This window comes from Mauremys reevesii, linkage group 23 (assembly GCF_016161935.1).
Source record: "Mauremys reevesii isolate NIE-2019 linkage group 23, ASM1616193v1, whole genome shotgun sequence".
Taxonomy (NCBI): domain Eukaryota; kingdom Metazoa; phylum Chordata; order Testudines; family Geoemydidae; genus Mauremys; species Mauremys reevesii.
This window is the reverse complement of record NC_052645.1, coordinates 16,871,737-16,895,810: the sequence shown is the minus strand read 5'-3', so window position 1 is coordinate 16,895,810 and position 24,074 is coordinate 16,871,737. Positions and strand designations below refer to the sequence as shown.

General features: G+C 43.3%; 2 protein-coding genes across 10 annotated transcripts in view; one reads left to right on the top strand and one right to left on the bottom strand.

The window, feature by feature from the left end:
- LOC120389163 (S100P binding protein) overlaps positions 1 to 24,074 on the top strand; it is a 47,208-nt gene that overhangs the window by 13,902 nt on the left and 9,232 nt on the right. For 3 of the 8 annotated variants that reach the window (XM_039511485.1, XM_039511487.1, XM_039511486.1), the window contains exons 5-6: positions 4,434 to 4,533; positions 5,873 to 6,730. The exons of 3 other annotated variants lie outside the window; for them this stretch is intronic. In XM_039511485.1, coding sequence (XP_039367419.1) covers positions 4,434 to 4,533; positions 5,873 to 6,017 — 245 coding nt within the window. In that variant the 3' untranslated portion in view covers positions 6,018 to 6,730. Of the gene's footprint in view, positions 1 to 4,433; positions 4,534 to 5,872; positions 6,731 to 11,707; positions 11,886 to 22,828; positions 22,888 to 24,074 lie in introns of those variants that run through there. 2 more of the 8 variants (XM_039511490.1, XM_039511489.1) reach the window with 2 other exon arrangements.
- FNDC5 (fibronectin type III domain containing 5) overlaps positions 14,589 to 24,074 on the bottom strand; it is a 29,502-nt gene continuing 20,016 nt past the window's right edge. The window contains exons 4-6 of one of the 2 annotated variants that reach the window (XM_039511499.1): positions 23,314 to 23,403; positions 17,792 to 17,925; positions 14,589 to 15,217 (exon numbers count right to left, since the gene is read on the bottom strand). In XM_039511499.1, coding sequence (XP_039367433.1) covers positions 15,176 to 15,217; positions 17,792 to 17,925; positions 23,314 to 23,403 — 266 coding nt within the window. In that variant the 3' untranslated portion in view covers positions 14,589 to 15,175. The remainder of the gene's footprint in view (positions 15,218 to 17,791; positions 17,926 to 23,313; positions 23,404 to 24,074) is intronic. The other variant, XM_039511500.1, reaches the window with a different exon arrangement.

Genomic DNA, 24,074 nt, shown 5'->3' with positions numbered 1-24,074 from the left:
TTGTGAGTAATTCTTCCAGGAATCTAGACCAGAAAGCCCACCAGATCTGTGCCTTTCCACTGCCTCTTGCTGGGAAGGGGTAACAAAACAGGTGACTGAAAGTAATACCTCGTTATGCCACCATTTTGGTTAAGCTTTTTTTGTATTGTAGGCTGTCACTTGTACTTTGGTAGCATAGCATTTAACTTCATTGTTCACACTCTTCTGCATAATCTCCCCCACACTTCTCTGTTGTAGCATATCCCTTGTCTATCATTCGTATGTTGCCTGTTTTGATTGTAAGCTAGTTTGGGGCAGGGACCTTGTCTTTTTACCTGTCTGTATAGCACCTAGCACAATATTATACAAATACAACTTTTCTATGCTCATGTTGGTGGCTTTTGTGGGCTCAGCCACTTAGAGGTAATAACAGCTGCACTAACTGCCAACCATTCAGTCTTTCTGGATATTGGATAGTTTGGAAGGAGTCCATTTTCCGCGCTAACTTTTCCCTGTCTGGCAAAGTGAACTGACCCAGTGCAGAATAAACCTGTGGCTTTGGGTATATGCATCTCCTCCAAGAACCGGGGAATAGAATATTTCCGATGAAATAGATTTGTTTCCAGCTTTCCACACAAATCTAAATGCTGCAGAGGCTGTGTTCTAGCGGATGTAAAATTGTGATGTGATTTGAACATCTGTTTCCAAATGACTGACTGAAACTGTCCATAATTGACCACAAAGAAATTTGCCAGCTGACCGCTAGCTTAGTATTCAAACTTCATATTGCCCTTCATTCAACCATAAATAGAACCAATCCTTCTTGATGAGAGCCTCATTGTGGATTCTGTTTGGTCCGGAATCATTTGTCACTAGTGATGAGGCTCCCTGTTTTCATAACTGGAAGTGACTATAGTGGCTCTTGGCATTGAATGTTCACCCAGTATTGTTACTTCATCTTGGTCTAGAAGAGAGAGAAGACAGAATAGCTGAGAACCCCTACTTTTTTTTAATTTTTTTTTTTAAGGGCAGGTGAAGAACAAATCTAGTGGTGAGTTTTTTCCCCTCCCTCTGTATATCCTTCTCTAGCTTTTCGCAACATTGTTCAGTAAATGTGCCTTTGCAGGGTATTGAATTCATAATTGTGCATATTGAATAGTGCTTGCACCACCTGCTGCTCAGACAACTTTCATGGCATCATGTGGACTCTCTTCAGACTTCTGAGCTGTTTGGTACCTGGAAAGCAATACTAACTCTTCCAATTTGGTATCTAATAGCTTCTTTCCTTAAGAGCTCCTCTGCTAGTAAAACTGTACCAGGAGTTCTGTCCAAGGACAGATTGACACAGCATGTTAGATATACAGAGCTGCCTCCACTTGGAGGTGACCTGTTTATCTCCTCTCTGGAAATGCATAATTTGCATTGTAATGCTTCCCAACTCGATCATGCCATTAGCAGCCTGGCAAAGATGTGATGAAGCTGGATCCTCTGGGGCAGAGAGAGAGGAGGCAACTTGTGAAGTGCCAGAGGGAACTGTTAGGACCTGATTTTATTTAATACCTTTAATTTATGAAGGTTAACTATCTTTATTAAATAAAGTGTTGCAGACAAGGAGGATTAAGTAATACAAGGGACCCAAGGGCAGAGGTTAAGTGGGTTCTTCTAATTTCACCAATGCTCTTGGATATAAAGTATGGGGGTGGTGGTCTTCTAAGGAGAGGATCTATGGTGTGGGCTGAGCATTCCTGAAGGAGGAATCCTAATCACAACCACATCTGGGAAGAAGGCTTGAACTAGTTCTTTCAAACAAACAACACAACCCCTCCCAAACCCATAATAAATTCAAATCCTGGGAAGCGGGATGAGTTTGGACTTTAGAGTGTATGGGCTCTGTTTGTACAGCAGGTTGGGAAAAGTGCCTACTCACAATGAGACTTAGATTGTATTTGGGGTAGGGGGAGCTTCTGGGAGTCAGCTGTTCAATGGTAGCATGACCTCCTCTCCCCTCCCCCAAGCCAACGCTGGTGTGAAAGCAGAAGCTTCTCTAGTGGAAAGCCAAATGCAACAAATAAGGGGGCTGGATATTATTTTTTAAAGGGAAGTTTAAGACTAGTGACCAGACTTTCAAAAGAGCTCAACGTCCAGAAGCTCCATTGAGAACAGTTGGAGATTCTTGGTATCTAAATGAGAGCTCAGCTCTTACAAAAATCTGAATGTAAATGTATCGCTTCTCCCTGTTTTGCTATTTTGGGAGGATAGGGATGGGAATATATCTGTAGGCGAAGGAAAATAACTCCGTGGTCAGGGAACAGACCTGGGTGTTGAGATCCAAGTTTTATTCTTGACTCTCATGCAGACTAACCGTGGCAAGTCACTTTGTTTCTGTGCCTCCCTTCCTTTTTCTCTGTCTGTAGATAGTGATGACAATTTTTATTGCTTTCTCTGAAGCACTCTGAGATCATTGGATTAAATAGTGCTAGAAGCACCAACTATTTGAAGAGTCCAAAAATTCCAAGGAGACCAGATGCTGCTAAAGAGGTGCAAGGGATTATTTCTACTGTACTGCATTGGTTCTCCACTGTGATCTAAGAACCATTGGTAGTCTGGAGAATTGGCAAATTACATGGTGTTGGCTCTCATTTTCAGCTACTAAAAGAAGCTACAAATCTTAAGTGGCTGCTTAATGTTACTCTTCTGGGGAAACAATTACTGTGATTGCCAATGGAAAGAGAAGTAGCTTATGTTTTTGTAAATGGGTGGGAGAAATGTCCATAAAACACTTTAAAATGTGCCCCATGCTATGACACTTTTGAGATGCTCTGCTGTAGGGAAAAACCCTGCACTGGCCCTGAGGGAGTTAGAGATGGGCAGAAAAACCTTATGGAAAAGATCAATCACCAATTTCTGTCTTATAAATAAAACTGCAGTCCTGATTCTGACCTTTTCTTCTGGCTTTACATCACACTGGGGTAAAGCAGAAGGAAAGCCAGCTGAACAGACTATTGCATTCCCCTAATCTGTGGCTGGTGTACAGAAGCCTTAACAGCTCTACACCAGTTTTCTGTTACTGCCCCAATGTACTAGGGCTTTCAATGGGTAAGGAGATCTGGCCAGAGTGCCTCTGTGCTCTGTCCCCAGCAGCTGAGAACAGAAAACAGATCTAAGTTACATCAGCCCTACTGGCAGAAGGCTTGGGGGGGTGGGGGATGGCCCAAAGATGGCATGACTGAAATTCAGTCAGGGGCCCTGGTGTAGAAAGAGTAAGAATTTGTGGGATGTTGCTAAAGATAGACAAACTGGAAGAAACTACAAATCTGCCAGTGACTTGTAATCTAATCTAAATGGATTGAAAGGATGAGTTGCTGTCTGGACGGAACAGCTCTGCAACATGTTCATGGTGAGTATCTGCATGTTGTTAGCCCTCTTGGCGCTTTGCGTTTCTCCCTAAACAGTAATGGCTGAACACAGACCGTGGACTTTCAAAGAGTCATCTTTAGGAAGTGTGCTGTAAAATTGAATGGCCTCTTGTCAGACTTGGAACTGGTCACTTCAAACAGAAGCTGATGCTCCAGTGGGTGAAGGAGAGGTGCGGCCAGTCTACACAGATGCTCTCAGTAGGCCATCACTTCCTGTGGAATGAAGAAGTGTCTCATGTAGAACCACTCCTAGTGGTAGCAATGTGACTGCAGTAGCAAGATGGAAAAATACCTGCGTTCATATTGGTTGAGGAGGGGCACTGTTTTCTGTTGGTAGCAACATCATAACAATGGACTTCTGCTGTAGTGTGCATCACAAGTAGTGTGCAGTATGTAGTCTCAGCCTGCATTACCAGATACTGAAGTGAGGAGTGGGCAAGCGTACAAGCATTGCAGATATGGTCTGAGCTATTTTGTGACCTGGACACACAGACTCCTATATCTTCCCAAACCATCCGTTGCATTCTCTTGCCAAGGATTCATGATGTGAGGCCTTTGGAGAACTACTGTATCTACTGAAAGGGCTTGTTCTGTGCAGTGGGTAACACTGCTGTATGAGCAATAGTGTTACATCCTTTTCAGATGTAAGTGATTGTGGACAAGGATGTCTCTTGCCACACTCTGATTATAGATATGTGCAAATGGATCCTTGCAGTGGGCCATCACTGCAGTGAGGAGCTGAGTCCGCTTCTTGGAAAGCATCATCCCAAGTAATATCCTACTCATGTCAGTAGCAGGTGTCTGCTTCTCTACTTCCAGGGAAATGTTGCATTAGTGTCCCTGAAAACGGACATGTGTAGACCTCTTGTCTTTTTGGTAGACTCTGTTTGTTTGTCCCTCGGTGTAAGATCTGTCTTGAGGACCAGGAGCAACATTAAGAGCTGGGACCAGAGTTCCCATGCTGCTGCTGCTGTCTTTTTTCCAGCCTCATGTAGCATGCTTGATCTCCCATTAACTACTTACTTTGCTGAATTGCAGATGCATTAAATGAGTTGTACGCTCTGATGAATAAGGTTGCCAGCAGGGAGTACCGAACCCAGGACCGCAGATGGCAGCATCCATCAGACCTCACCATGAGGTATGGTATCAAATGTTTGTAAGGAGGGGCGGGAGCAGAGGAAAGCCCCTTTTGCAATGGGAAACAAAACAGGCTATACAAAGTAACTTGTTCAGGGCGTTATTTCTGTTGGAGGTGTTTTGTTTGGTCTCTTTTTTTAAATTCACTGTAAGAATATGAAGTAGCTAAGGCCTGAACACTGACCTTTGTTAGAAATTGTTATAACTTGAGAAGGAAGGTCTCCTGGATTCTAAATATCTATTCAGAATGTAATGCTCACCAGAAGTGCCTGACTGACACTATTGGAAACAAAGCTTCAAGGTGACAGCACAAGTGTCTGGTAACACTGTTTCTGTGTTATCTTGACTTTTGTCCTCCCTAGAGGAGGTTCCCCTCACTTCATCTCCAACTCTTCAGAGAGGCTCCCAACACAGGAGTGAGTTGTGATGGTGACCCGTAATATGGACACGTGTCTTTCAGGACTGAAACTGCCAGGCCACTTTGCTGTTTTAGGCCTTTTTAATCACGATAACTTGTGCTGAACCACTGTTGTAGAACTGAAAAGCTGTTGGTGTGAATTTCCGGAGGCAGACAGATGCTCCTTCTCCTGAATGACTATATTGATAGTTAATTTTTTTTGTAAGTGTGACCCCACCCTATGTCTCATGGTTCCCCAGATGGCTCTGCAGTTAATAAATATTATTTCCTAGCCATGTTGATATATCTGCCCAGACCAAATGAAGACTCAAGAGGAGCCAACTCTGCTATGTGCAGAAGGGGGAAGGCAGCATCTGACAGCTAATATGGAAAGCTTTGTTTTCCTGCATCCGAAAGTGTGTTGCAAACAAGTTAATGAAACTGGAATTGGGTAGTGGGAATTTTTTTGATTGTTTTATTTTAAGCCATTGTAGGAAGCATTTTTGAGGGTTTTTGTTTGAACAAAGCCAGCAGCTTTTTCAGAATGTGCTAGATCCAAGAAATGGCAATATTTGCATGACAACAGCTCCTTCTGTGGGAGTTTACTTCTCATTTAACTGTCATGAACTGAGCAACCTTCAGACTTCTCTGGCAGGCCATGGAGACACAGATCTCAGCAAGGAGGGTAACAGAAAGCACTAGATAATGCTCCTAGAAGGATTCTTCTTGTACTCTACTACTGTACTTACCATGGCAGCGTGGCAAGATAATTTTCTTTTAAAAATTTTGGCAATAGAGAAGTGTCTGCAGACTGCAAATGCCATGGGACGAGGGAAGGCATTTGCAAATTAGCCACTGTTCCTGCTGCTCTTGTATGCATGCTTCTACACACCATATTTGCCTTAATTATTCTGTTACCTTTATTCCCCTTCTGTTCTTGCAGAAAATACCCAAGGTTCTCCAAGAAACCCACCCAAAAGTGCAGCCTTAAGCAATGGGTGAGCCGGAACTTGGCCCACCACCGTCGCTTCCAGGACATTCCTGACCATTTCCAGCGTAGCTCTGTCACAGCATCCTCCAATGTCTGAGCTACTTGTTACTGAGGGATTGTGCTCTGTTTTTTCTCCATTTAAAGTTAGTTTTTAATTGTCCTGTAGCTTAGCTGTTTGTCTCGATTGTTTGATCTATGGATTGTTCTGTTTTTTAATAAGGCCAGTTTGAGGATTTTGTGTGTCTTTGTTTTGGAGACCTTCAGAACCTCCTTTTAAATACAGGTTAAATATGTGATCTGTTCAGTACAGATAACTCTTTTTGTAGCATTTCTTATCAGTATTTTCCTTTGAAACAAAAGCAAGCTTTCCAGAGAGCAGCTGACAAGCAAAGGTATCCCCACTGTTCAAAAGGAAGTCACACCTAACAAGAAATCTAACGGATATAATGCTTCAGCTACGGGAGCTGGATGATGCAATTTAGAATGGAAATCTTTTTGCCAGAGCCTGAGCTCAGAACAAAGCTTTTAAGTTTTTTTAGAGCAACTTCTAGCTTCCCTTTGGACACCATTAATGTTGGAATCACCTGTGTGGTCGATGTCCTTTTTATGAAGGTTGACAAAGGCAGTGTTCTGGGTTGACACATCAAGTTGGCATAAATTAAGAGGCAATTGGAGAACAGCCTGTTTTCCCCATTCCTCAAATTTACTTGCCTCCCTTGTTTGTCATCTTCAGTTATAAGCTTTTCTTTGTAAAATGTTACATGTAGATTTGCACTTTGTTGATAGTGTTTATAAAGAATTTGCACTTTCTAAATGTCTCTTGGTTTTGATGCTACCCAGTGTGCTTGGGTGTGTGAGCAGACCCTTTCCTGTCTTCTGCCCTTTCTTGCCATGTAGTTTCCTACCCATGTTTCAGGAATAACAGCAACTGTAACTAAAGGAGCCAACTTGCTCTAGTTGGAGAGCTGGTCTGAAGTGAAGACAGTAGAGAGATCTGAACAAAACAGCAAGGAGAGAACGTGTAGCTTCCTCCATATGTTTAATAGCAGCCTTGATGTGAATGCTTCCTTAGTCACTTACCTATTTTCTGGTGAGTCCATATTGGCTGTTCTGCTGCACAAGGCCTTTCTTGGACCCCATCAACAGTTAAGTGGATGTGTTCTGGTCTCGTGTCCCCTTACGATAAACAAATTCTTCAAGGAGACTTTTTATTTTTGTTAAAGGCAAGTTAACCAAGAGAGCCTGGGTCACTGCAGTGAAGAAAGATGAAGCTTTCATGAGCACCCTATCTAGCAAGTGCCAGAACAAAGGGCTGCTGGACTGGCACCTCCCTTCCTTGTAGGATGAGGTGGAGTGAATGATTAACAATGGCCTCCTTACCTGCTCTTGGCTCATCAGCTGTCTCAATGTAAATAGCAGATTTGCTTATTGCTTTGCATTGTGTAGTTCTAACCTAGTCCGTGGGGCAGAGCAACAACACATTGTAAAATCGACAAGTGAAAAATGAAGATCATTTATTGAACTGAATACATTTATTATTTCCATCTAGGTATTTATAGAAATTTAAAGTGACACGTATCTCATACAAACTACTTCAGGGACTTTAAAAAGCTTAACAAACAAATGTGGAGCAGCTGGCAGAGCAGCTCTCTGTGCCTCAGGAGTAGGACTTCATATTGCCTTATTTGTTTTCTCAGTATGGTATATTGGGTCTAAGGAGGGGCCCAGGCTTAGCTAGCGTCACTTATCGCCGTTCCTCCACAAAAGACCTGTCTTGTAGTAGCTGTGGATTGAGGAATGGGACTTATTCCATAATTTGTCAGTTGTGTGGTAGTAAGTACATACATAAGAATCCCATTGTTACTAGGCACATCCCATAGTTCTCTGTAGCTTTGGCAGCTTAACTAGGAGGAGGAGGAAAAGTAGTTCCCTTGTAGCTAAAATCAACTTCCCTGAGAAGGAGCAACGCAACCACTGCAATGTTAGATTCTCTCATGGACTTTATAGCCTCAAACACATACTCAGACTGCCTTTAAACCTCCACCTATGCTTGCTCTTCTTGTTCTTCCTAGTTACTTACCCCTCTAAACAAAAACTCGACTGTTGTGTGTGGGAGACCAGCCTTTTTATAAAAACTCCTAATGGAAGAGATCACCTCAAATATGCAAGAGAACACTTCTGTTCCACATCCCTTAACCAAGTTTTGTCCAGCCATGAGTGTTTGCTTCAGGCAGGTTTGTTTTCTTTTAGTTACATGGAAGGTGCTGAATGAAAACTAGAATTTATGAATACATTTTAAATGAGAAATTATCAATGTAGTCCATGGTAGCTGTGTGTGTTACAGTAGTTCTTTTCTACTGTATTAAAGGACCATTAAGCACAGACTGTATAACTTTCCCCTAAATGCTCTATGTAAAGCATTTACAAAGCAATCCATCCACAGTGGGTGACAAAATATTTCTTGAGTACAGTACATGGAGTCAACTTCACGCCCTGATTTTCTCTGACAGCTGACAGGAAAAATGACCAGAGTGAAGCATTGAACAAGACAGAACCATTTGGCAAATCTCACAAAGTCTTTCCCCTTTTATCAGATTTTCTTGTGGCAGCTTTTGCTAATGTAATTTTAAAAAAATAGCACTGTACCCAGGTTTTCTTTTTCAGTGTCTCTCTCTGTGTTCATGTACTATATTTTATCCTTATGTAGCACCTTTCAATTTGGGATCTCTAGGGGCTTAACAGTTCACTCACCTTATTAATCATCATTTTATAAGTGAAGTGACTGTGGCACAGAGAGGTTAAGTAACTTGCCCAGAGTCACACAGTGAGTCAACAGTAGAGCTAGGAATGGGACCTAGGTCTGCCTGACTCCTAGCCCCCTGCTCTAACTTCTATATACTGCATTTGTAAATGAAAGAGAACATTTTGCCTGCCACCATGGAGTCCCAGGAAGGCTATTATAAGGGTGTGTCAATTTGCCACTAGTCTGTAAAGGCTGAGGTGGGAGCTTGCCCAGTCTTAGGCTATGACAACAGCTGAAACACGCATCTTTTAGAAAATCTCTCCAATCAAGAAGTATCCCAAAACCAACATAGCATCTCGTGTGATTTTAGCACTGTAAATCCTACTTGTTGGGAGCCTTGCATAGAATGGGAAAGTCATATCACTTGGCAGCTACTGATTGGGGAGGCGAGATTGTTAGCACCATTCTTACAATGGCCATTGTCTTGTAAGCCAGTGAGTCCCCCACCTATTTTTTTGGCTGTGCATCTCGAAAGGGAGTTATTTGTGTGTGGTCCTAAAAGACATCCCTGTGCTGAGGATTTTGTTGCTAAAGCCTACCTGTTCCTATTACTTGTATAATAAAGGAGAGGCAGGGGCTCTCGGATTAATCTTTTTCTAGGGTTTTTGGAAAAGAAAGCAAGAGGAAGTAGTGTCCATAGTAGTAGGAGTTAAATTGCAGAGCCCATTCCCCTTGCAAAGGCACATCAGCTAATAATACTTCCTCCAAAAGGCTAAGAAGTAGCGTTGGGTTAGCCGATGTTGTAGGAGTCAGGCTGAGACTGGCACAGCTGGGATGCTTCATTCCCATCTCAACAGGTGATTGATAGTCACTAACCATCAGCCCTGGCACTTCAGAGCTGGGGCAGGGGGTGGGAAGGACACAAGCAAGCAGTTCTGTTAGACAGTGGATGCTTAGAAGCTGTACTCCTTTATGCATGAAGATTTCCAAAAAGATTTTTCATGCTAGCCCTCTTAGATTTTGTGTTTCTCTTGTAAAGCAGCTATTAAACTATACACAGCAGTCAGGAGACTATTTATATTAGCCTTTTCTTAAAGCAGTTATTCTATTACCAGTTAGCCATGCTGAGACCATGAAATGGCTCTGAACAAGAAACACATTGTAAGGCCTTTCACTTGAGAGGATGGTGGTGTGTCTAGGGCTGGCTCTGCTGGGCTGGAGAAGAGTAGGCGGATGTGGGGACTTCCTTCTGAATCTGTGTTTTGTGATCTTAATGTTTCTCCTACACACGTTGGAGCTGCCACAGGGCAGCTTTGCATTTTCTACAGACTCCAGGTTCACAGACAGTCTTATTGCTAAAGATTTCATTCTTCATAACTGTACATACTGTACCTCAGAGGTGCTGCAAGGGCAGAAAAAGAGAGAGATTGTATGTGTAATGCTCATGGCAGGACAAATTACATATTCACTTCTGGAATATAGGTAGGGGCCTTATTATTATCTATTATTTCCACTGTGGTAGTGCCCAGTAGCCTCAATGAGGAATGGAGTAGTCCATTGTGCTAGACACCCCCTCCCCCAAAGGAAGATCTGAGCCCTGTGATTAAATGTTTTACAACTTCAATTCTAGTAAGAGCATTCACCATTGTGTTGCACTCTTAATAGCAACAGCAAGACCATAATGACCCCCAAAGCTAATGAACTACACATTCTAGCTGTTCTCCTCTCTCGGCAGTTGATCGGATCTTCCTGCCAAATCTTTTTGCTGCAGTGTAATTTTAAAAGGACAGAAATAAAATGTGTACTAGAACCTGGCGTAAAAGTTGATAAACTCCCTCCTTTAACCACTCACTTCCCTCTAGATAAAAGTCAAGGGAATCTGATCTGATTTAAGGGCATGTACTGTAATGTCAGTTACACCAGCTGAGAAAGGGGTATTGTTGATATAAATACATTATGTTTAGCAATTGGTTGCGTCAAGTGAGTTTCTCCTTATCAGTTTAAAAGGACAGTGATATGCTGAAAAGTGAAAAATGGCATCACAAGGTTCCGTCATTATTGTCTCTCTCTGTGGTTCCACATCAGACTCTTTCAGCTTGAAAGGAAAAAGATGGCTGTTCTAGCTGCCAGCCCTGTGACTCCATCTGGGATCCGAAATTCAAGCTGTGTCTTTCCTGGCTCTGTCACTAATTATAAAGGTTCTGCAGTTGGAACTTAGTTAAACAGAACTGATGGTGATGCATGAGCCAGAATGGAATCCAACTCACTTTCTCATAGGTGGGTGGGTTAAGAAGACTAAAAAGTAGGGAAATGCTTATTTTAGTCTGTATGGTCAGCGGATATGACTGAATTCACAGCAGGGGGAGATCCATGGAGAAAGTAGATGACTTTTTAACATAGTGATTTCATCGATCAGAATGTTGCTTTAACAAACAAGGAAGATTCACCACATGTAGATACAGCAAAGAATCCTGTGGCATATTAGAGAACATAGAATGTTTTGCAGCATGGGCTTTCGTGGTGAATACCCTGATTCTTCAAGAAAAGTGGAAGCTCATGCTGCAAAACATCTGTCTAACATCTGTTTATATCTGTTACAACAGGATTCTTGCTAGCTTCTACCAGAACACACATGTAGATAGTTTGCCTGTCTGTTAGTGGTCTCTATACAGACAAATCAATGATAGTTTGGGACATTGTGATAGTAAGCCTTATTGCAAAGCTGGAGGAAATTACATATGGCACAACATGCAGAATGAACTCCATTCCCTCTGTCTGCTAGGAACTGAAATCTGATGATGCATATGACTGCCCACATCTTATATCTCTGAAATGCGTGTGCTGCTGTGATATACACTTTTGAATGATGTGACTTTTAATATCTTAGGCAAATGCTAGAATTAAAATCTGTTTCTTCCCATTCACATCGCCTCCAGTATAATTGTTAGCAGCTGAGATTCTACAAACACTTTTTAAGGCATGTAGGTGTGTTCTGTAATTCACTGTCTGTTTAAAATGCATAAATGTTGTAATTTTTCTTAAAGGGATGAGGGAACAGAGTTTGTGCCGTTTCTTAGCGTACAGGGGAAGTGACTGAGAAGTTGATGACAGTTACGATTGTGAATTGGAAGGACGCCCTGTATTGAATTGTTTACTCCACATCGCCCTCTGTGGTACAGTTTCACTAAACCCTTATGTGGGGGAGGAATATATTGACTAAATGAGTGCCTATAAGCACAGGATTATTGTGCTTTTAAGAAATAAAGTAAGTGGTGCTTAACTTTAGACATACGCTGGCCTGGAGGTACTTTTCTCTTATTCCTTTATTGTGCACATCGACTATGCGCAGTTGGTTCCTGGAAATCAGTTGAATTAGTCTCCAGCGACTGCACACCATCAGCAGAGCCATTTAGATGTTTGCTTTGTTTTGTTTTGTTTTTTTATGTTCAGTGGAAAATCACTTATTGCGGGGCTCTTTGGAATCCCTTCATTCTAGTGCACTCCTGCTTGCTCCCTAGTATACAGCAAAAACTACACTTTGCAAACACTTTGCAAGCAAAATCACACTGGAAAATCTGGGCAGCCTTAAGGTGATTGCAGATCATACACTTTTTTTTTAAATGCTTGTTTGTTTCTTAATGCACTGCCTTTTTCCTGATTAAGGGTAAAATTTTCAATAGTGCATGAGTGACTTAGATGCCTACGTTCCATTTTCAACAGTGACAAGTGCTTAGGAGCCTAAATTATATTGAATGAGACTTGGGTTTCTAAGCACCTAAGTTGCTTTTGAAAATGGGTAAAATTTTCAAAAGGGCCTATATGTCTCTATATCTCTCTCCCTTCCTTATGTAGCACCTCTTTAGATAAAGTATATTCTTATTAAATCCCTTCAGTTGATAGTTCCTGAAAACATCTGCATTAAGAGGGTCAGCTGCATTTGATAGCTTGGAATTCCTTTCTGGTACGAGTGGATTTGCTTCCTAGCTTACATTTGTTTTTCTCGCTAATAGCATTATTACCTTACCTTTAAAGCCTGCAGTTATTGAGCATAATGATACACTCCTTTTGCCAGCTGCCATATCATGGCTTGAATACTTAACTGTGAACAAGCATCTATGCCTCACATTTTAATTTCTCCATCTCTAACAAACAACAAGCGCATCACTGTTGGAATAGAAATAGCTTAAAAACCTGTCACTAGGAAACAATAACAATTACTTGCAAAAATGGGGAATGTTCTCTGCATTCCCAGAAACATTTTTGTATAAAAAACATCACCCTGATAAATTACCCAGGCTAACTTTCCGCAGCAGCAGCTAGGTTAGAGTTTAGGGCCTGGTTTGCTTGTCTGCACCAAGATTATGACAGAACATCTCTTATCATTTTGTACATGCCGTGCCATCTGCTCTAAGTCTTCCTTTAGAGATAGGCTATGGATTCTGAATGACGTTTCTTTCTCATAAAATGCGTACGAAGCCTGAGACATTCCTGTAGACATCTACTGCCTAAGTAGGGCTGTGGCTCTACTTACATTGTAGCTTCTTGCTCACCTTAGCCCACAGCCTAATGAAAGTTAACCCCCCATTGAACCTTTACTGCTGCCTGCAACCAGGGAGAGGGAGAAAACACCTAAATTCATGATCCCTCAGATCTGGGTAGAAGGTCCCCACCTTCTATTTCATGCATTTTTCCCCAGTGTAGACCAAGAGGAATCATCGCTAAACTCAGGTGTTTACAAGGAAAGATGTGCCTTGAATCTTTTATTGTACATTAAAAAGTGGTTATTGCTCCAACTGTATCAGAGGTATTGACCTCTCCCTCGTGGTGGTGGGGAGTAGCTTTTGGCTAAGGATCCAATTTAGAAAACTATGGGTTGGGCTGGCCCCCCCCTCCCTGAAACTGGCAGTAGGGAAGCCCTTGTTTATAAAATGCCTCTGCATGCAAATCTCCCAGTGCCTTTCTCCTAGATTGACTACTTGAGAAAGGCTAATGGATATCAAAGGGGAAAGATGTCTGAACTCAGTGACTGCCAGCCTGTTTCTTTGCAGTGGCTTTTGAATCATTATCTTGCCTGAATGCAAATTTGTTTGCAATGGGAGGATTTAAATCCTATTTGGGCCAACCCATCTTAATATTTGATGGAATGATTAGGATCCCATATTATCCCCCAGCATGTATGGAATGGCCTTGTAGAGTAATTAAACAAATACATATAAAAGCCTGCTGGCAAAGCTCTGATAGTAAATCTCTTCCATTTGCTGACCTCTCCCCTACCAGCCTCAAAACATTGCAAGTCACAGGGAACTTGTCAACTTATGAACATAAAGCAGTTAGTAAACTAGAGGCGACTCCTCCCTGCCCTCCCCACGTTTGTGGAGGAGTGAGGAGGGACTCTTAACAGACACCTGGCAATACAGGGTCATGATGAATAGTGGAGACACGAAGTGGAAGGAGAACAGATCCACTCACTGGAACCCCAGTAAAAGAAGTAACTATTTAAGGAGTGTCCTTGGCCATCATTGGGCAGGGATCCTTTGGAAGTGAATGGGATAGCTGTCAGCACTAGAAACCTGGTATCCTTGTATAGCAACCATTATCATCATGACTTTGTGTTTTGTTTTTTTCCACTAACTGGCTACATTTTGTAAGGACCATTTGTTACACTATAGGTGGAATCAGTCAGGCCCAGTCGTACATATCATGAAGAAATGGTCCAAGTTCTCCTGGAATCAAAACAACGGTTGGCTTCTTGTCTCTGTTGGTCTGTGCCCCACAGTGTTTTGAATTCCACCCTGCTTACCTAGGGTGGTTTACAGCATTGGAGAATAGGAGAGATGGCAAAAATAGAGACAAGTACTGCAGATCTCAACTGGAGAGCAGCCAGCAAAGTAGTGACCATCCAGATGGAAACTGTAATGTGCCTTTGTTAAAAACAAACATACAAAAAAATCCCACCTGCAAAATGTATTACACACCAAACATGAGTGCTACGGAGTGAGATTAGAGTACACAGCAGCCACAATCCTTATCTCTGCCACTGTCTAGTGTTTCTTTCTCGTTTCTCTGAAGAGAAATGGCAAATGCAGCCTGAGCCCATGTTGATGCTGTCAACACGTGGCAACAGTGAAGCAAAATACAATGAAATTTTGTGATCTCCAAAGAGAGGCAAATCACTCCAGGAGAGAGAGGAGGCGGGAGGGTGGAAGATGAGTCTGTTGGGATTTGTTACAGCCTGGGTGAATTGTGAGTCCGATACAGAATCTCCTGAGGCATCAGTTTCACAGAAGCTTTTCCTTCTCAGACAGTGGCTTATGTGGGGTTTTTTTTCCAGGATTTTTTTCTTTCTCTCCAGTTGTCTTTTGCAGAGCAAGGGCAAGGAGATTTATGCCAGAACTTGACAACCAGTAGGTCTCTCCAAACCACTCCAACAGTATTTCACTTCCCCAGTCATCAGGGCTCAGAAGCAGAGAGGGAGAGCAAGAAATGGAGTCCATCTATCGGATGGCAGGCCGTCATGCTTCGATTATATTCACTGAAGGCTTGTTTTTTGGAAACTGGGAGAAGGGGGAAAAGAGGGAGAAAGGTAGAGAATGCTCAGGAAAAGCCCTCAGAGGTTTGTTCTGTGCAGTGGTGAATTTGTAAATGGTCCTGTCGCCTGCTGCATAATGAAAATGGGTCAGGGTTGGGGCTGGCGTTAACACTGGCTACAACTGCTGGGCAAAGAAACACTCTGAGTACTTGACTCTGGACTTTAGAGGCCCAATTTATCATCAGCCTGCACCTTGTGCAACTGTTTGCACCAGTGCAAAATGTTATGATTCTGCTTTATTAGCATTTCCTCCCACTTTGCAGAAAGGTAAATGATTACACAAGGGGTAGAACAATGATAAACCGGCCCAATCCAGGGATATGTTATGGTCATGGTGTGACTTAGTATCATGAGCATTGTTTCTGAAATACATAAACTGCATGGAACCTCAAATTCAGATGCTATCAATGACGTTTACACCAGTGTTACTCCAGCAAATGGAGATTAGAATTTTATCCTATTTCTTTGGGCAGCCTGCTGCCCAGTTATGGTGCACAACCCACCCAGGGAAAGCCAAAGGTTCACAACTGCAAAATCCACACCAACTAGCTGGGTCTACTGCCTGCTCAGTGTTGCTGGGGCAAATGTTTGATCCCAAGGGATTGCGGGTGGATACAGAAGGATCGTGAAACATAGAGCTAAGGCTGTCATTCTCTCGCAAATTGCCCTGGCGCTGGGCAGGGTGAAGGAACCGTGACAGGAGTAATGCCAACAAGGGCAGCGTTAACAAAATATTGAGCACCTTTTCCTAAACCGTACCACTTCATCACCAAGAAGGGCAGTCTGCCAGAGCTGGAAACAGGGTCATCAAAATTCGTAGAGCCGAGGGGACAGAAAATGTTAGGTAGCTTGGTTGCATCCCTCGCCCTTTCCTTATCTCTCTGGAATTAAACACGGAGCTGCTGCTCACTTTCCAAACCCTGGGTATCCCCATCAATCATCCTAGATATCTAGGACTATAGAAATTAAAGTGGAGGGAAGCATTTGAATCTGGAAGAAAGTGGCATGTTTGAACTGGCAGCTCACAGAGAGAGCCCTGCTATTGTTTTGTTAAGCCCTGATCCTGCAAGTTACTGGCTGTGGAGGGATTCCTCTGCCCACACAGAACCCCACTGATTTCAGTATTGCTGTGTGAGCCCCTCACAGTTGTGGGATCAGAGCCTTGACCTGTTGCTTGTTGAGTTATCCTCAGTCTCTAGGCTTTGCCCGTGTCATACTTAATTGATCGTGGTGAGGTTCTGCATAACCTGTTTCAAAGAATTAGCAGGAACAGCTCCTTTTGACACAGGCCTCTTCATATTGTGATGTAAAATGTAAGTCTCATTTTCAACAGCGGTGCCAATAAATATAAAAATATAAGCCTTCAGATTTGATTATATCTCATGGGAAATCAGGGTCATGCTTAGAGCTGGGTGAATAGTAAAAGAAAAATAAAATTTTGAGTTATTTGAATTGTAGTAGTGCCTACGAGCCTTAGCTATGGATCAGGACCCCACTGTGCAAGGCACTTTACAAACACAACAAGAAGACAGTCCCTGCTGTGCTAAAATTCTCTTAAAATTCCAATTCTTGTTGGCTGCGTTCAAGCCACTTCTGCATCCACTTTCTGACAACATCCTAGCAAGTGTCTTTATTGCCAGAAATGTTCATGGGATGGCTGCTGTAGAATATTTGTGCAGAGTTTTGAATTCGTAACCATCCATATTCACGCCTCACACCTGCTTCTACAGAGTTTCACCCATCCAATGAGGGAATAGGGAATGTCTCATGTGACCCATGTGCCCAATCAGAAGTAACTAACACAGCTCGAACTCTGAATGCTCAAAATGAACTGCTCAAAAATGAGCAGGAATGGGAATTAGTGAATAATTTCAAATAATAAATAAATGAAAGGCAATTAGGATCAGCTCCTGAGCAATTTGGAAACAGGAAAAAATTTAAATTAATTGAATAAATTATTTGGTGCAAATTATTTGCCCAGCTCTAGTTACATTATAGATGTCATTTGCCACAACCTATCTTAAACCTCATAGCAGCTCCTTCTCCTAAACAGCTGATAAGCTGTTATCTGAGAACAGCCATAACATCCCCCCTGCCACTAGCATTCTGACCTGTAATCACTGCTGTGGGGTTCTGAACATAGCAGTTTTGGCTTCTCCCTTTCAGATTATAGTCCATCACCCAAATACAGCACTTTTCATCCAAAGATCTCAAAATGTTTTACAAATGTGGGTTGATATTATTACCCTAATTTCACTGAGGGGGAAACTGAGGCACTGAGATTAAGTGATTTGGCCAAGGCCACCTAGTGAGTGCTAGAGTTGGGAATGAAACCCAGGATCCTGACTTGCAGTTGTACTTTCAAGCCATGCTGTTTCCCTTGTCATAGGAGAGACCCACTTCTACACATTGGCCCAGTAGAGAGAATGTTATAGCTGGGATCTTTAACAGAAGGTTGATTTTCAGGTTAATTCAGCAGAAGCCCAGCTGGAAATTGATTGGCTACCTCATCCCCCACTGTGTGCCAACAGCATCTTACCTTGCTGCGCAGGAGCCCTCCGCTCTGGTGCTCGGGAGTGCTGCTCTCAGACGCACTCTTGGCTTTCTCCTTGTTGTTATTTGGTTCATTATCTTTGATGATGTCATACTGCCTGCAAAACAGGGCGATCACTCCTAGCAGGAAAAAGTGTTAGAGGTCACATGAATGAGCCAGGCCTTTGGAACCTGCAGTGATCAGAGCCCACTAGCCTGCTGCTGTGCGCCTTGTGGCAGAGACCTCAGCAGCATTGATACCAAGTCCCAAAGATCTTTTTCTAATACGACTAGTCAGGCTCTGGCTGCTTCCTTCACAGTGCCAAATTCCACTCTAACCTGGTCAGACAAGGTCAGGAGATTACTTGTACTCCCACTTCCCTCTCATTAAACAGGACAAATGTTTTAAGCTTTCCCCTTTGGATAGCAGTTCACACTGACCATGTTAGGAGGTTTAGTGTGACCTTTGCTTTGCAAGCACAGGGGCATATTGGAATTCCCATTAGTTGGAAATGTGCCCTCAAAGCTTTCTTTTTCTGAAGCAAAGAGGGATGCAGTTGAGCTGGAGGATGTGATGAATGACCTGTGTCTGCCTGCAGATGAAACAAACCAGGGTCTCCTGCTCAGCAGGACAACATCTGCAAATATATGACAGCTACAGCAGGATGAGCTGCCAATGGAAATGTCCTCCCACACATTTAGGTGTGTGGAGAACAAAGCAGGGGCAGCCATGACAAATGAAGAGAGTGAAAATGTCTTTCACAGCGGCTTTTGTGTTATGTTCTGACCAAATAACCACTCTTCTGCCTGCCGGTTTCCAACGCAAAGTAACAGAGGTGGCAGGAAGGGCAACTGATAAGGTCATTGCTTCTTGCCTACTGGAAAAGGATCCAACTCACATAAATTTGTTAGTCTCTAAGGTGCCACAAGTACTCCTGTTCTTTTTGAGGATACAGACTAACACGGTGGCTACTCTGAAACAGTAATAGTCTGTATGTATATAGAGTTTACCATCTGTCAATCTCAAAGTACTTAACAGTGGTAGGTGTTGTTATGGGAGTTGTCGCCAGGTAGTGCTGTTATACAAGTTCTTTCTTGCATGCAAGCAAATTGTCAGCCATGGGAAGACATGCTGACGGTTGCATAAAAGTATCATCATCCTCATTTTCAGATGAGAAATGTAGGCAAAGTGAGACAAAGCCAGTACTAGAACCCGGGTCTTGACACCAAGTCATGGTGTCATCAGAGAAGCATAGTGTATAAAGTGAATATGTATGTACACTCAGATTAACTGTAGTTTCCATTCACCAATAATTCCACACTTGAGTCTCAGATGGTTCTGCCACAGGGCTGGGAAATGTCATGGTCAGAATGAAACTGTAAATAGTTCATCAGCTCCACTGAGATTTTCTTTACCCACCCACGTTTGGTAAATGGCAGTCATTTTGTCTAGAAGGGGAATTTAAAAGCCTCTTTCAAGATGTTGGAGAATTCTGTGCTTACGTTATGAGCTGAGTTTTGGAAGATGAAGCTTAATTACTTGTCTAGATTAAACCTTTTTAGCTATCTCATTTAATTATTTTACTCCCCAAATGATTCTTACAGGGCAGGAGATTTAGCTCCTAATGTGCAGAGACAGTAACTTCTTTATGTAACTATTTTAAAGGATCAGGGATTGGAGACAGTGACTGGAACCCAATCTAACCCTGTGGAAAGCAAGTACCAATGCATGGTAAACTCAAGATTTTTCCAGTGGAAAAAATTATATATGAATCTTATCTGGTTGCTGCTAGTCCCTCTGGATTCACTTACAGTTGGAAAGAATCCAGGGGAACAAGACAGGAGACCATTAAGCCCCCTGCCTTTTTATTTAAATTATTATTAACCAAAATTTGTTGTCAGATCTCAGATTTGTGACCCGATTTCATCTTGGGGGCGGGGAAGAGGAATCCCATCTCAGTTGAGTTTAGCATAAATGGGCCTGGGCCAGATCCTCTGCTGGTGTAAATTTGACACAGCTGCACTGAAGTCAGCAATTTACACCACAGAGATTTAAGCCCACCGTCTCTTGAGGACATGATTTAACCCTTCAAACCCTATCAGTCTTCAGGGCTTTCTTAATAAATAAGAAAATATGTGCACACAAAATTATAAGAATGTTAAGGTGGTTAGTCTTACAAAAGCCAGGCAACGATCCAGATCCTGCTCAAGTCGTGCAAAGGGGCTGTCAAGTCAGCTTCAGCGGTCAGCCGAGGATTCCCCCAGCATGAGGAAATCCAAGGGTGGCACAGAACTGACATAGCAGACTATGCCACCCCCTTTTACAGCTACGGGCATAGGGAGCATGTTGATGGCATGGCTAGGGGGAAGGGGTTTCAGCTCTCACAATCCCTGACTGACTGGAGCACAGGCACAGCTGAAGAATGAACCCATTGTCCAGAATCCATATTTCATAGGGAAAGTCTCCAGCCTCCAACAGTTAAGGGACAGAACTATCCCACATTGCTCTAACACCTAAGCAAAAGAGAGAAACATTTTACCCTCTCCTGTGAGCCCCCTGGCATGTTCTTGAAAGATAGCTGGGGATTGTTCCCTCAACCACACATCTCTAGCTTTGGTTGGCTTCTTTCCAACAGTAGTAGTTTTTCTGCACACACAATGTATGTAGAATGTTCCTATTATCAGGACAATGGGAGTAAATACCGACTGTACTTTATGGGTTATATAATCTACTTTACCGTAAATTTCCTTGCATGCCAGTTCCCTTGTTTCCCCTGAAATATCTTCCCCCGACCAATGTGACTATGCGGCTCACGAGTAAAACATCGTGCTGTTTCATGAATGTTTTATGTTGCAGCAGAAGCAGAGGCAGCTGCTGAACGGAGGCCAGAGGAAGCTGGCACTCTGTACAGAAAACAAACAAGCACAAACTTTCTTTTCCGTTAACTCATGGCACCCTGATCCCAACCTGGGCAAGCCATAGTGCTGGCTGCTGAGAATGCTGAAAGCTCCAGGCTGATCGAAGGAGGAAGGGTGCACTCTCCTCAGACATTTGCTAGATTAAAACAGATGGGCCTGGTCCTTTTCTGGTATAAACCGATGTAGCTCAGAAGGGTTATGCCAGTTTACACCAGCAGAAGATCTGATCTCAAACTCATAATGGGGAATTCTTTGCTTTCCTGATGTCCCTGGGTGGTTTATTTCTTTTTTAAAATTGTATGGAAGGATTTTGATGCCAGGGTGGAGTTTGCAGATGACACTAAACTGCGGGGAGAGGTAGATACGCTGGAGGGTAGGGATAGGGTCCAGAGTGACCTAGACAAATTGGAGGATTGGGCCAAAAGAAGTCTGATGAGGTTCAGCAAGGACAAGTGTGGAGTCGTGCACTTAGGACAGAAGAATCCCATGCATTGCTACAGGCTGGGGACAGACTGGCTAAGCGGCAGTTCTGCAGAAAAGGACCTGAGGATTACAGTGGATGAGAAGCTGGATATGAGTCAAGAGTACGCACTTGTTGCCAAGAAGGCTAACGGCATATTGGGCTGCATTAGTAGGAGCATTGCCAGCAGATCGAGGGAAGTGATTATTTCCCTCTATTTAGCACTGGTGAAGCCACATCTGGAGTATTGCATCCAGTTTTGGGCCCTCCACTACAGGGAGGGTGGGGACAAATTAGAGACAGTCCAGTGGAGGGCAATGAAAACGATTAGGGGGCTGGGGCACATGATTTATGAGGAGAGGATGAGGGAACTGGGCTTATTTAGTCTGCAGAAGAGAAGAGTGAGGGGAGATTTGATAGCAGTCTTCAACTACCTGAAGCGGGGTTCCAAAGAGGATGGAGCTCGGCTGTTCTCAGTGGTGGCAGATGACAGAACAAGGATCAATGGTCTCAAGTTGCAGTGGGGGAGGTTTAGGTTGGATATTAGGAAAAATTATTTCAGTAGGAGGGTGGTGAAGCACTGGAATGGGTTACCTAGGGAGGTGATGGAATCTCCATCCTTAGAGGTTTTTAAGGCCTGGCTTGACAAAGCCCTGGCTGGGATGATTTAGTTGGGGTTGGTCCTGCTTTGAGCAGGGGTTTGGACTAGAAACCTCCTGAGGTCTCTTCCAACTCTAATCTTCTGTGATTTATTGACCCACCTGTTAGCGGCCCCTTCCAAGCCACTATTGTCTAAGAAAATCCCGTGGGTACTCTTCTAGGCCCAATCCCACTGCAAAGTGCTCCAGGATTGAAAAGGTGCAGAGGGGATCTTTGCTCCATCCTGGCACAGCACCAAGCACTCTTCAGCCACAGCCATGGGTCTGACCCTACACTATTGCCTTTTAAATCATATGGGCCCCGAACCTGTAGCCCTGATGCAGCAAAGCTCCCATTGAATCAATGGGATTTTTGGTTGCATGAGGTCTGCAAGATCAAGCCACAATTTTAAAAAATGGGTTTAGGTTCCTAAGTCCACGTTTAGGCAAAACACGTGGCTGAGCACTCAGCTGCTACTTTTAGCATTTACCTTGCTTGTCGTTGCTACAAATTTACCCTTTTCCTCCCTTGCCCTTGGCCCGTCCCACCCATAGGTTCATACATTTTAAGGCCAGAAGGGACCATTAAATCATCTAATTTAGGCTGATGTCACTGAAGCTCTGTAGTGGGACTCTCTCTCTCTCTCTCTCTCACACACACGCATTCTTCAGACCGGGGCATTTCCTTGTACAGTTTCATCCTATACCACTCATAGACCTTTGCAGATTGGTTGCTCACAGAGTCTCATCCTTTCCATAGCCTCATCGATAATAGTACAGAGTTGACCAGTTTTGCTCTCAGATGTGTGGGAAATTTGCTCTGTAAACAATTCTTTTTATTCTTATACCAGATTTTAAGAGGATTCAGGTTCAATTGCTGACCTGATATTTTATGTTTGGCTTCTTTTAACAGTTCAATCATTGTAATAGATCTCAAACGTGGGTTTTAGTAAATATAGAATACTGGATGCTTGAGAGTGAGACAGGAGGTTGTAACTCACTCTTGATTTGTGATGTTTGTCTTTAGAATATCGCCACACCTCTTCAGAAGAATTACTGGCTTGTGTGTGACCTGCAGGCATGTAATGGGCCAGATATAGTGAGAGTGGCACACTTCACTTGGGCTGCGTTGTGTTAATGAAACAGAAGGGGCTGGATTCTGGTGTGGGGTTAAGGGGATTACCATCAAGTTTTTTCTGGAAGGATTGAGAATATAGGATTTACCACAGCAGATCAGACAATTGGTTCATTAAATCCATTATACTACCTCCTGCTGTACTAAATGAGACTACTTCAGCCAGTCCAGTTCCTGCCTCCAGCAGTCGCCAATACCTGATGCTACAGACGAAAGTGAAATGCACTTATATCCAAATGTGCAATGCTGCATACAGGGGGCAGGGGTAGGGATTACTCTGCATATCTCTTCCTGGCCATCATGGGTGTATATTCTCACCCACACCCACACATGACTCTGGGACATTACATGCCTTCGTCATAGGGACTGCTACCAACCTGCCCACATGAATAACACCACGACAATTATGAGAATTTCCCCAGCTCGCAGCTGCTGGTTCTTCCCCATCTCCTTCATCGTCACCTCATCTGCACAGGGGAGAGAGAGACAATGAGTTCCATTTGTGTAATGAGTTCAGTCAGGCTCTGCCTGCTCCTTTCACATGCTCCTTCCCCTCCCCCCAAACTCACAGATAGTTAGTGAGCAAAGCTGGGTGGCTGCAGATCTGAAAACCCCTTGGAAGATTTGGAAATGTAAACCCCAGCTGACCACATTAAAGTCTCACTAGACACCCGTTTTACTATGTGCCCCAGCCTTGGACGGTGAGTGCACAAGGTTCAAAAGTAGCATGAATTGTCCAGAGTCATCACGCCTCAGTCAGCTGCTAGCATCCCCGTTCCTTTCTCTCTCTGTTAGAGTTTTCTGTAGCACCCATCACTGGAATATCTCCGCATGGTGTATTCTAGCCATCGCATCACTATTCTGTGCAGAATTCCTGCCCGCCCGGCTCAGGATTTATGTCCTGTAGTATGCAGGGTTGGCATAATCTTTTTCAGCAGAGCTGCGGGATGCAGGAATGAGTAGTACCTCTTCACAAGCCATAATGTACAGCCCTGGCCTCGGAGGACCAAGAAGATTGCAGTTCAGATCTCCTGGGAAGCAGACAATGCTCTTCTCAGTGTTTTCAGATGAACAGCAATTCACTATTGACAGACTCCAAATCATTTCAGCAGAAAGAGTCAAGAACTCACAGCATCCT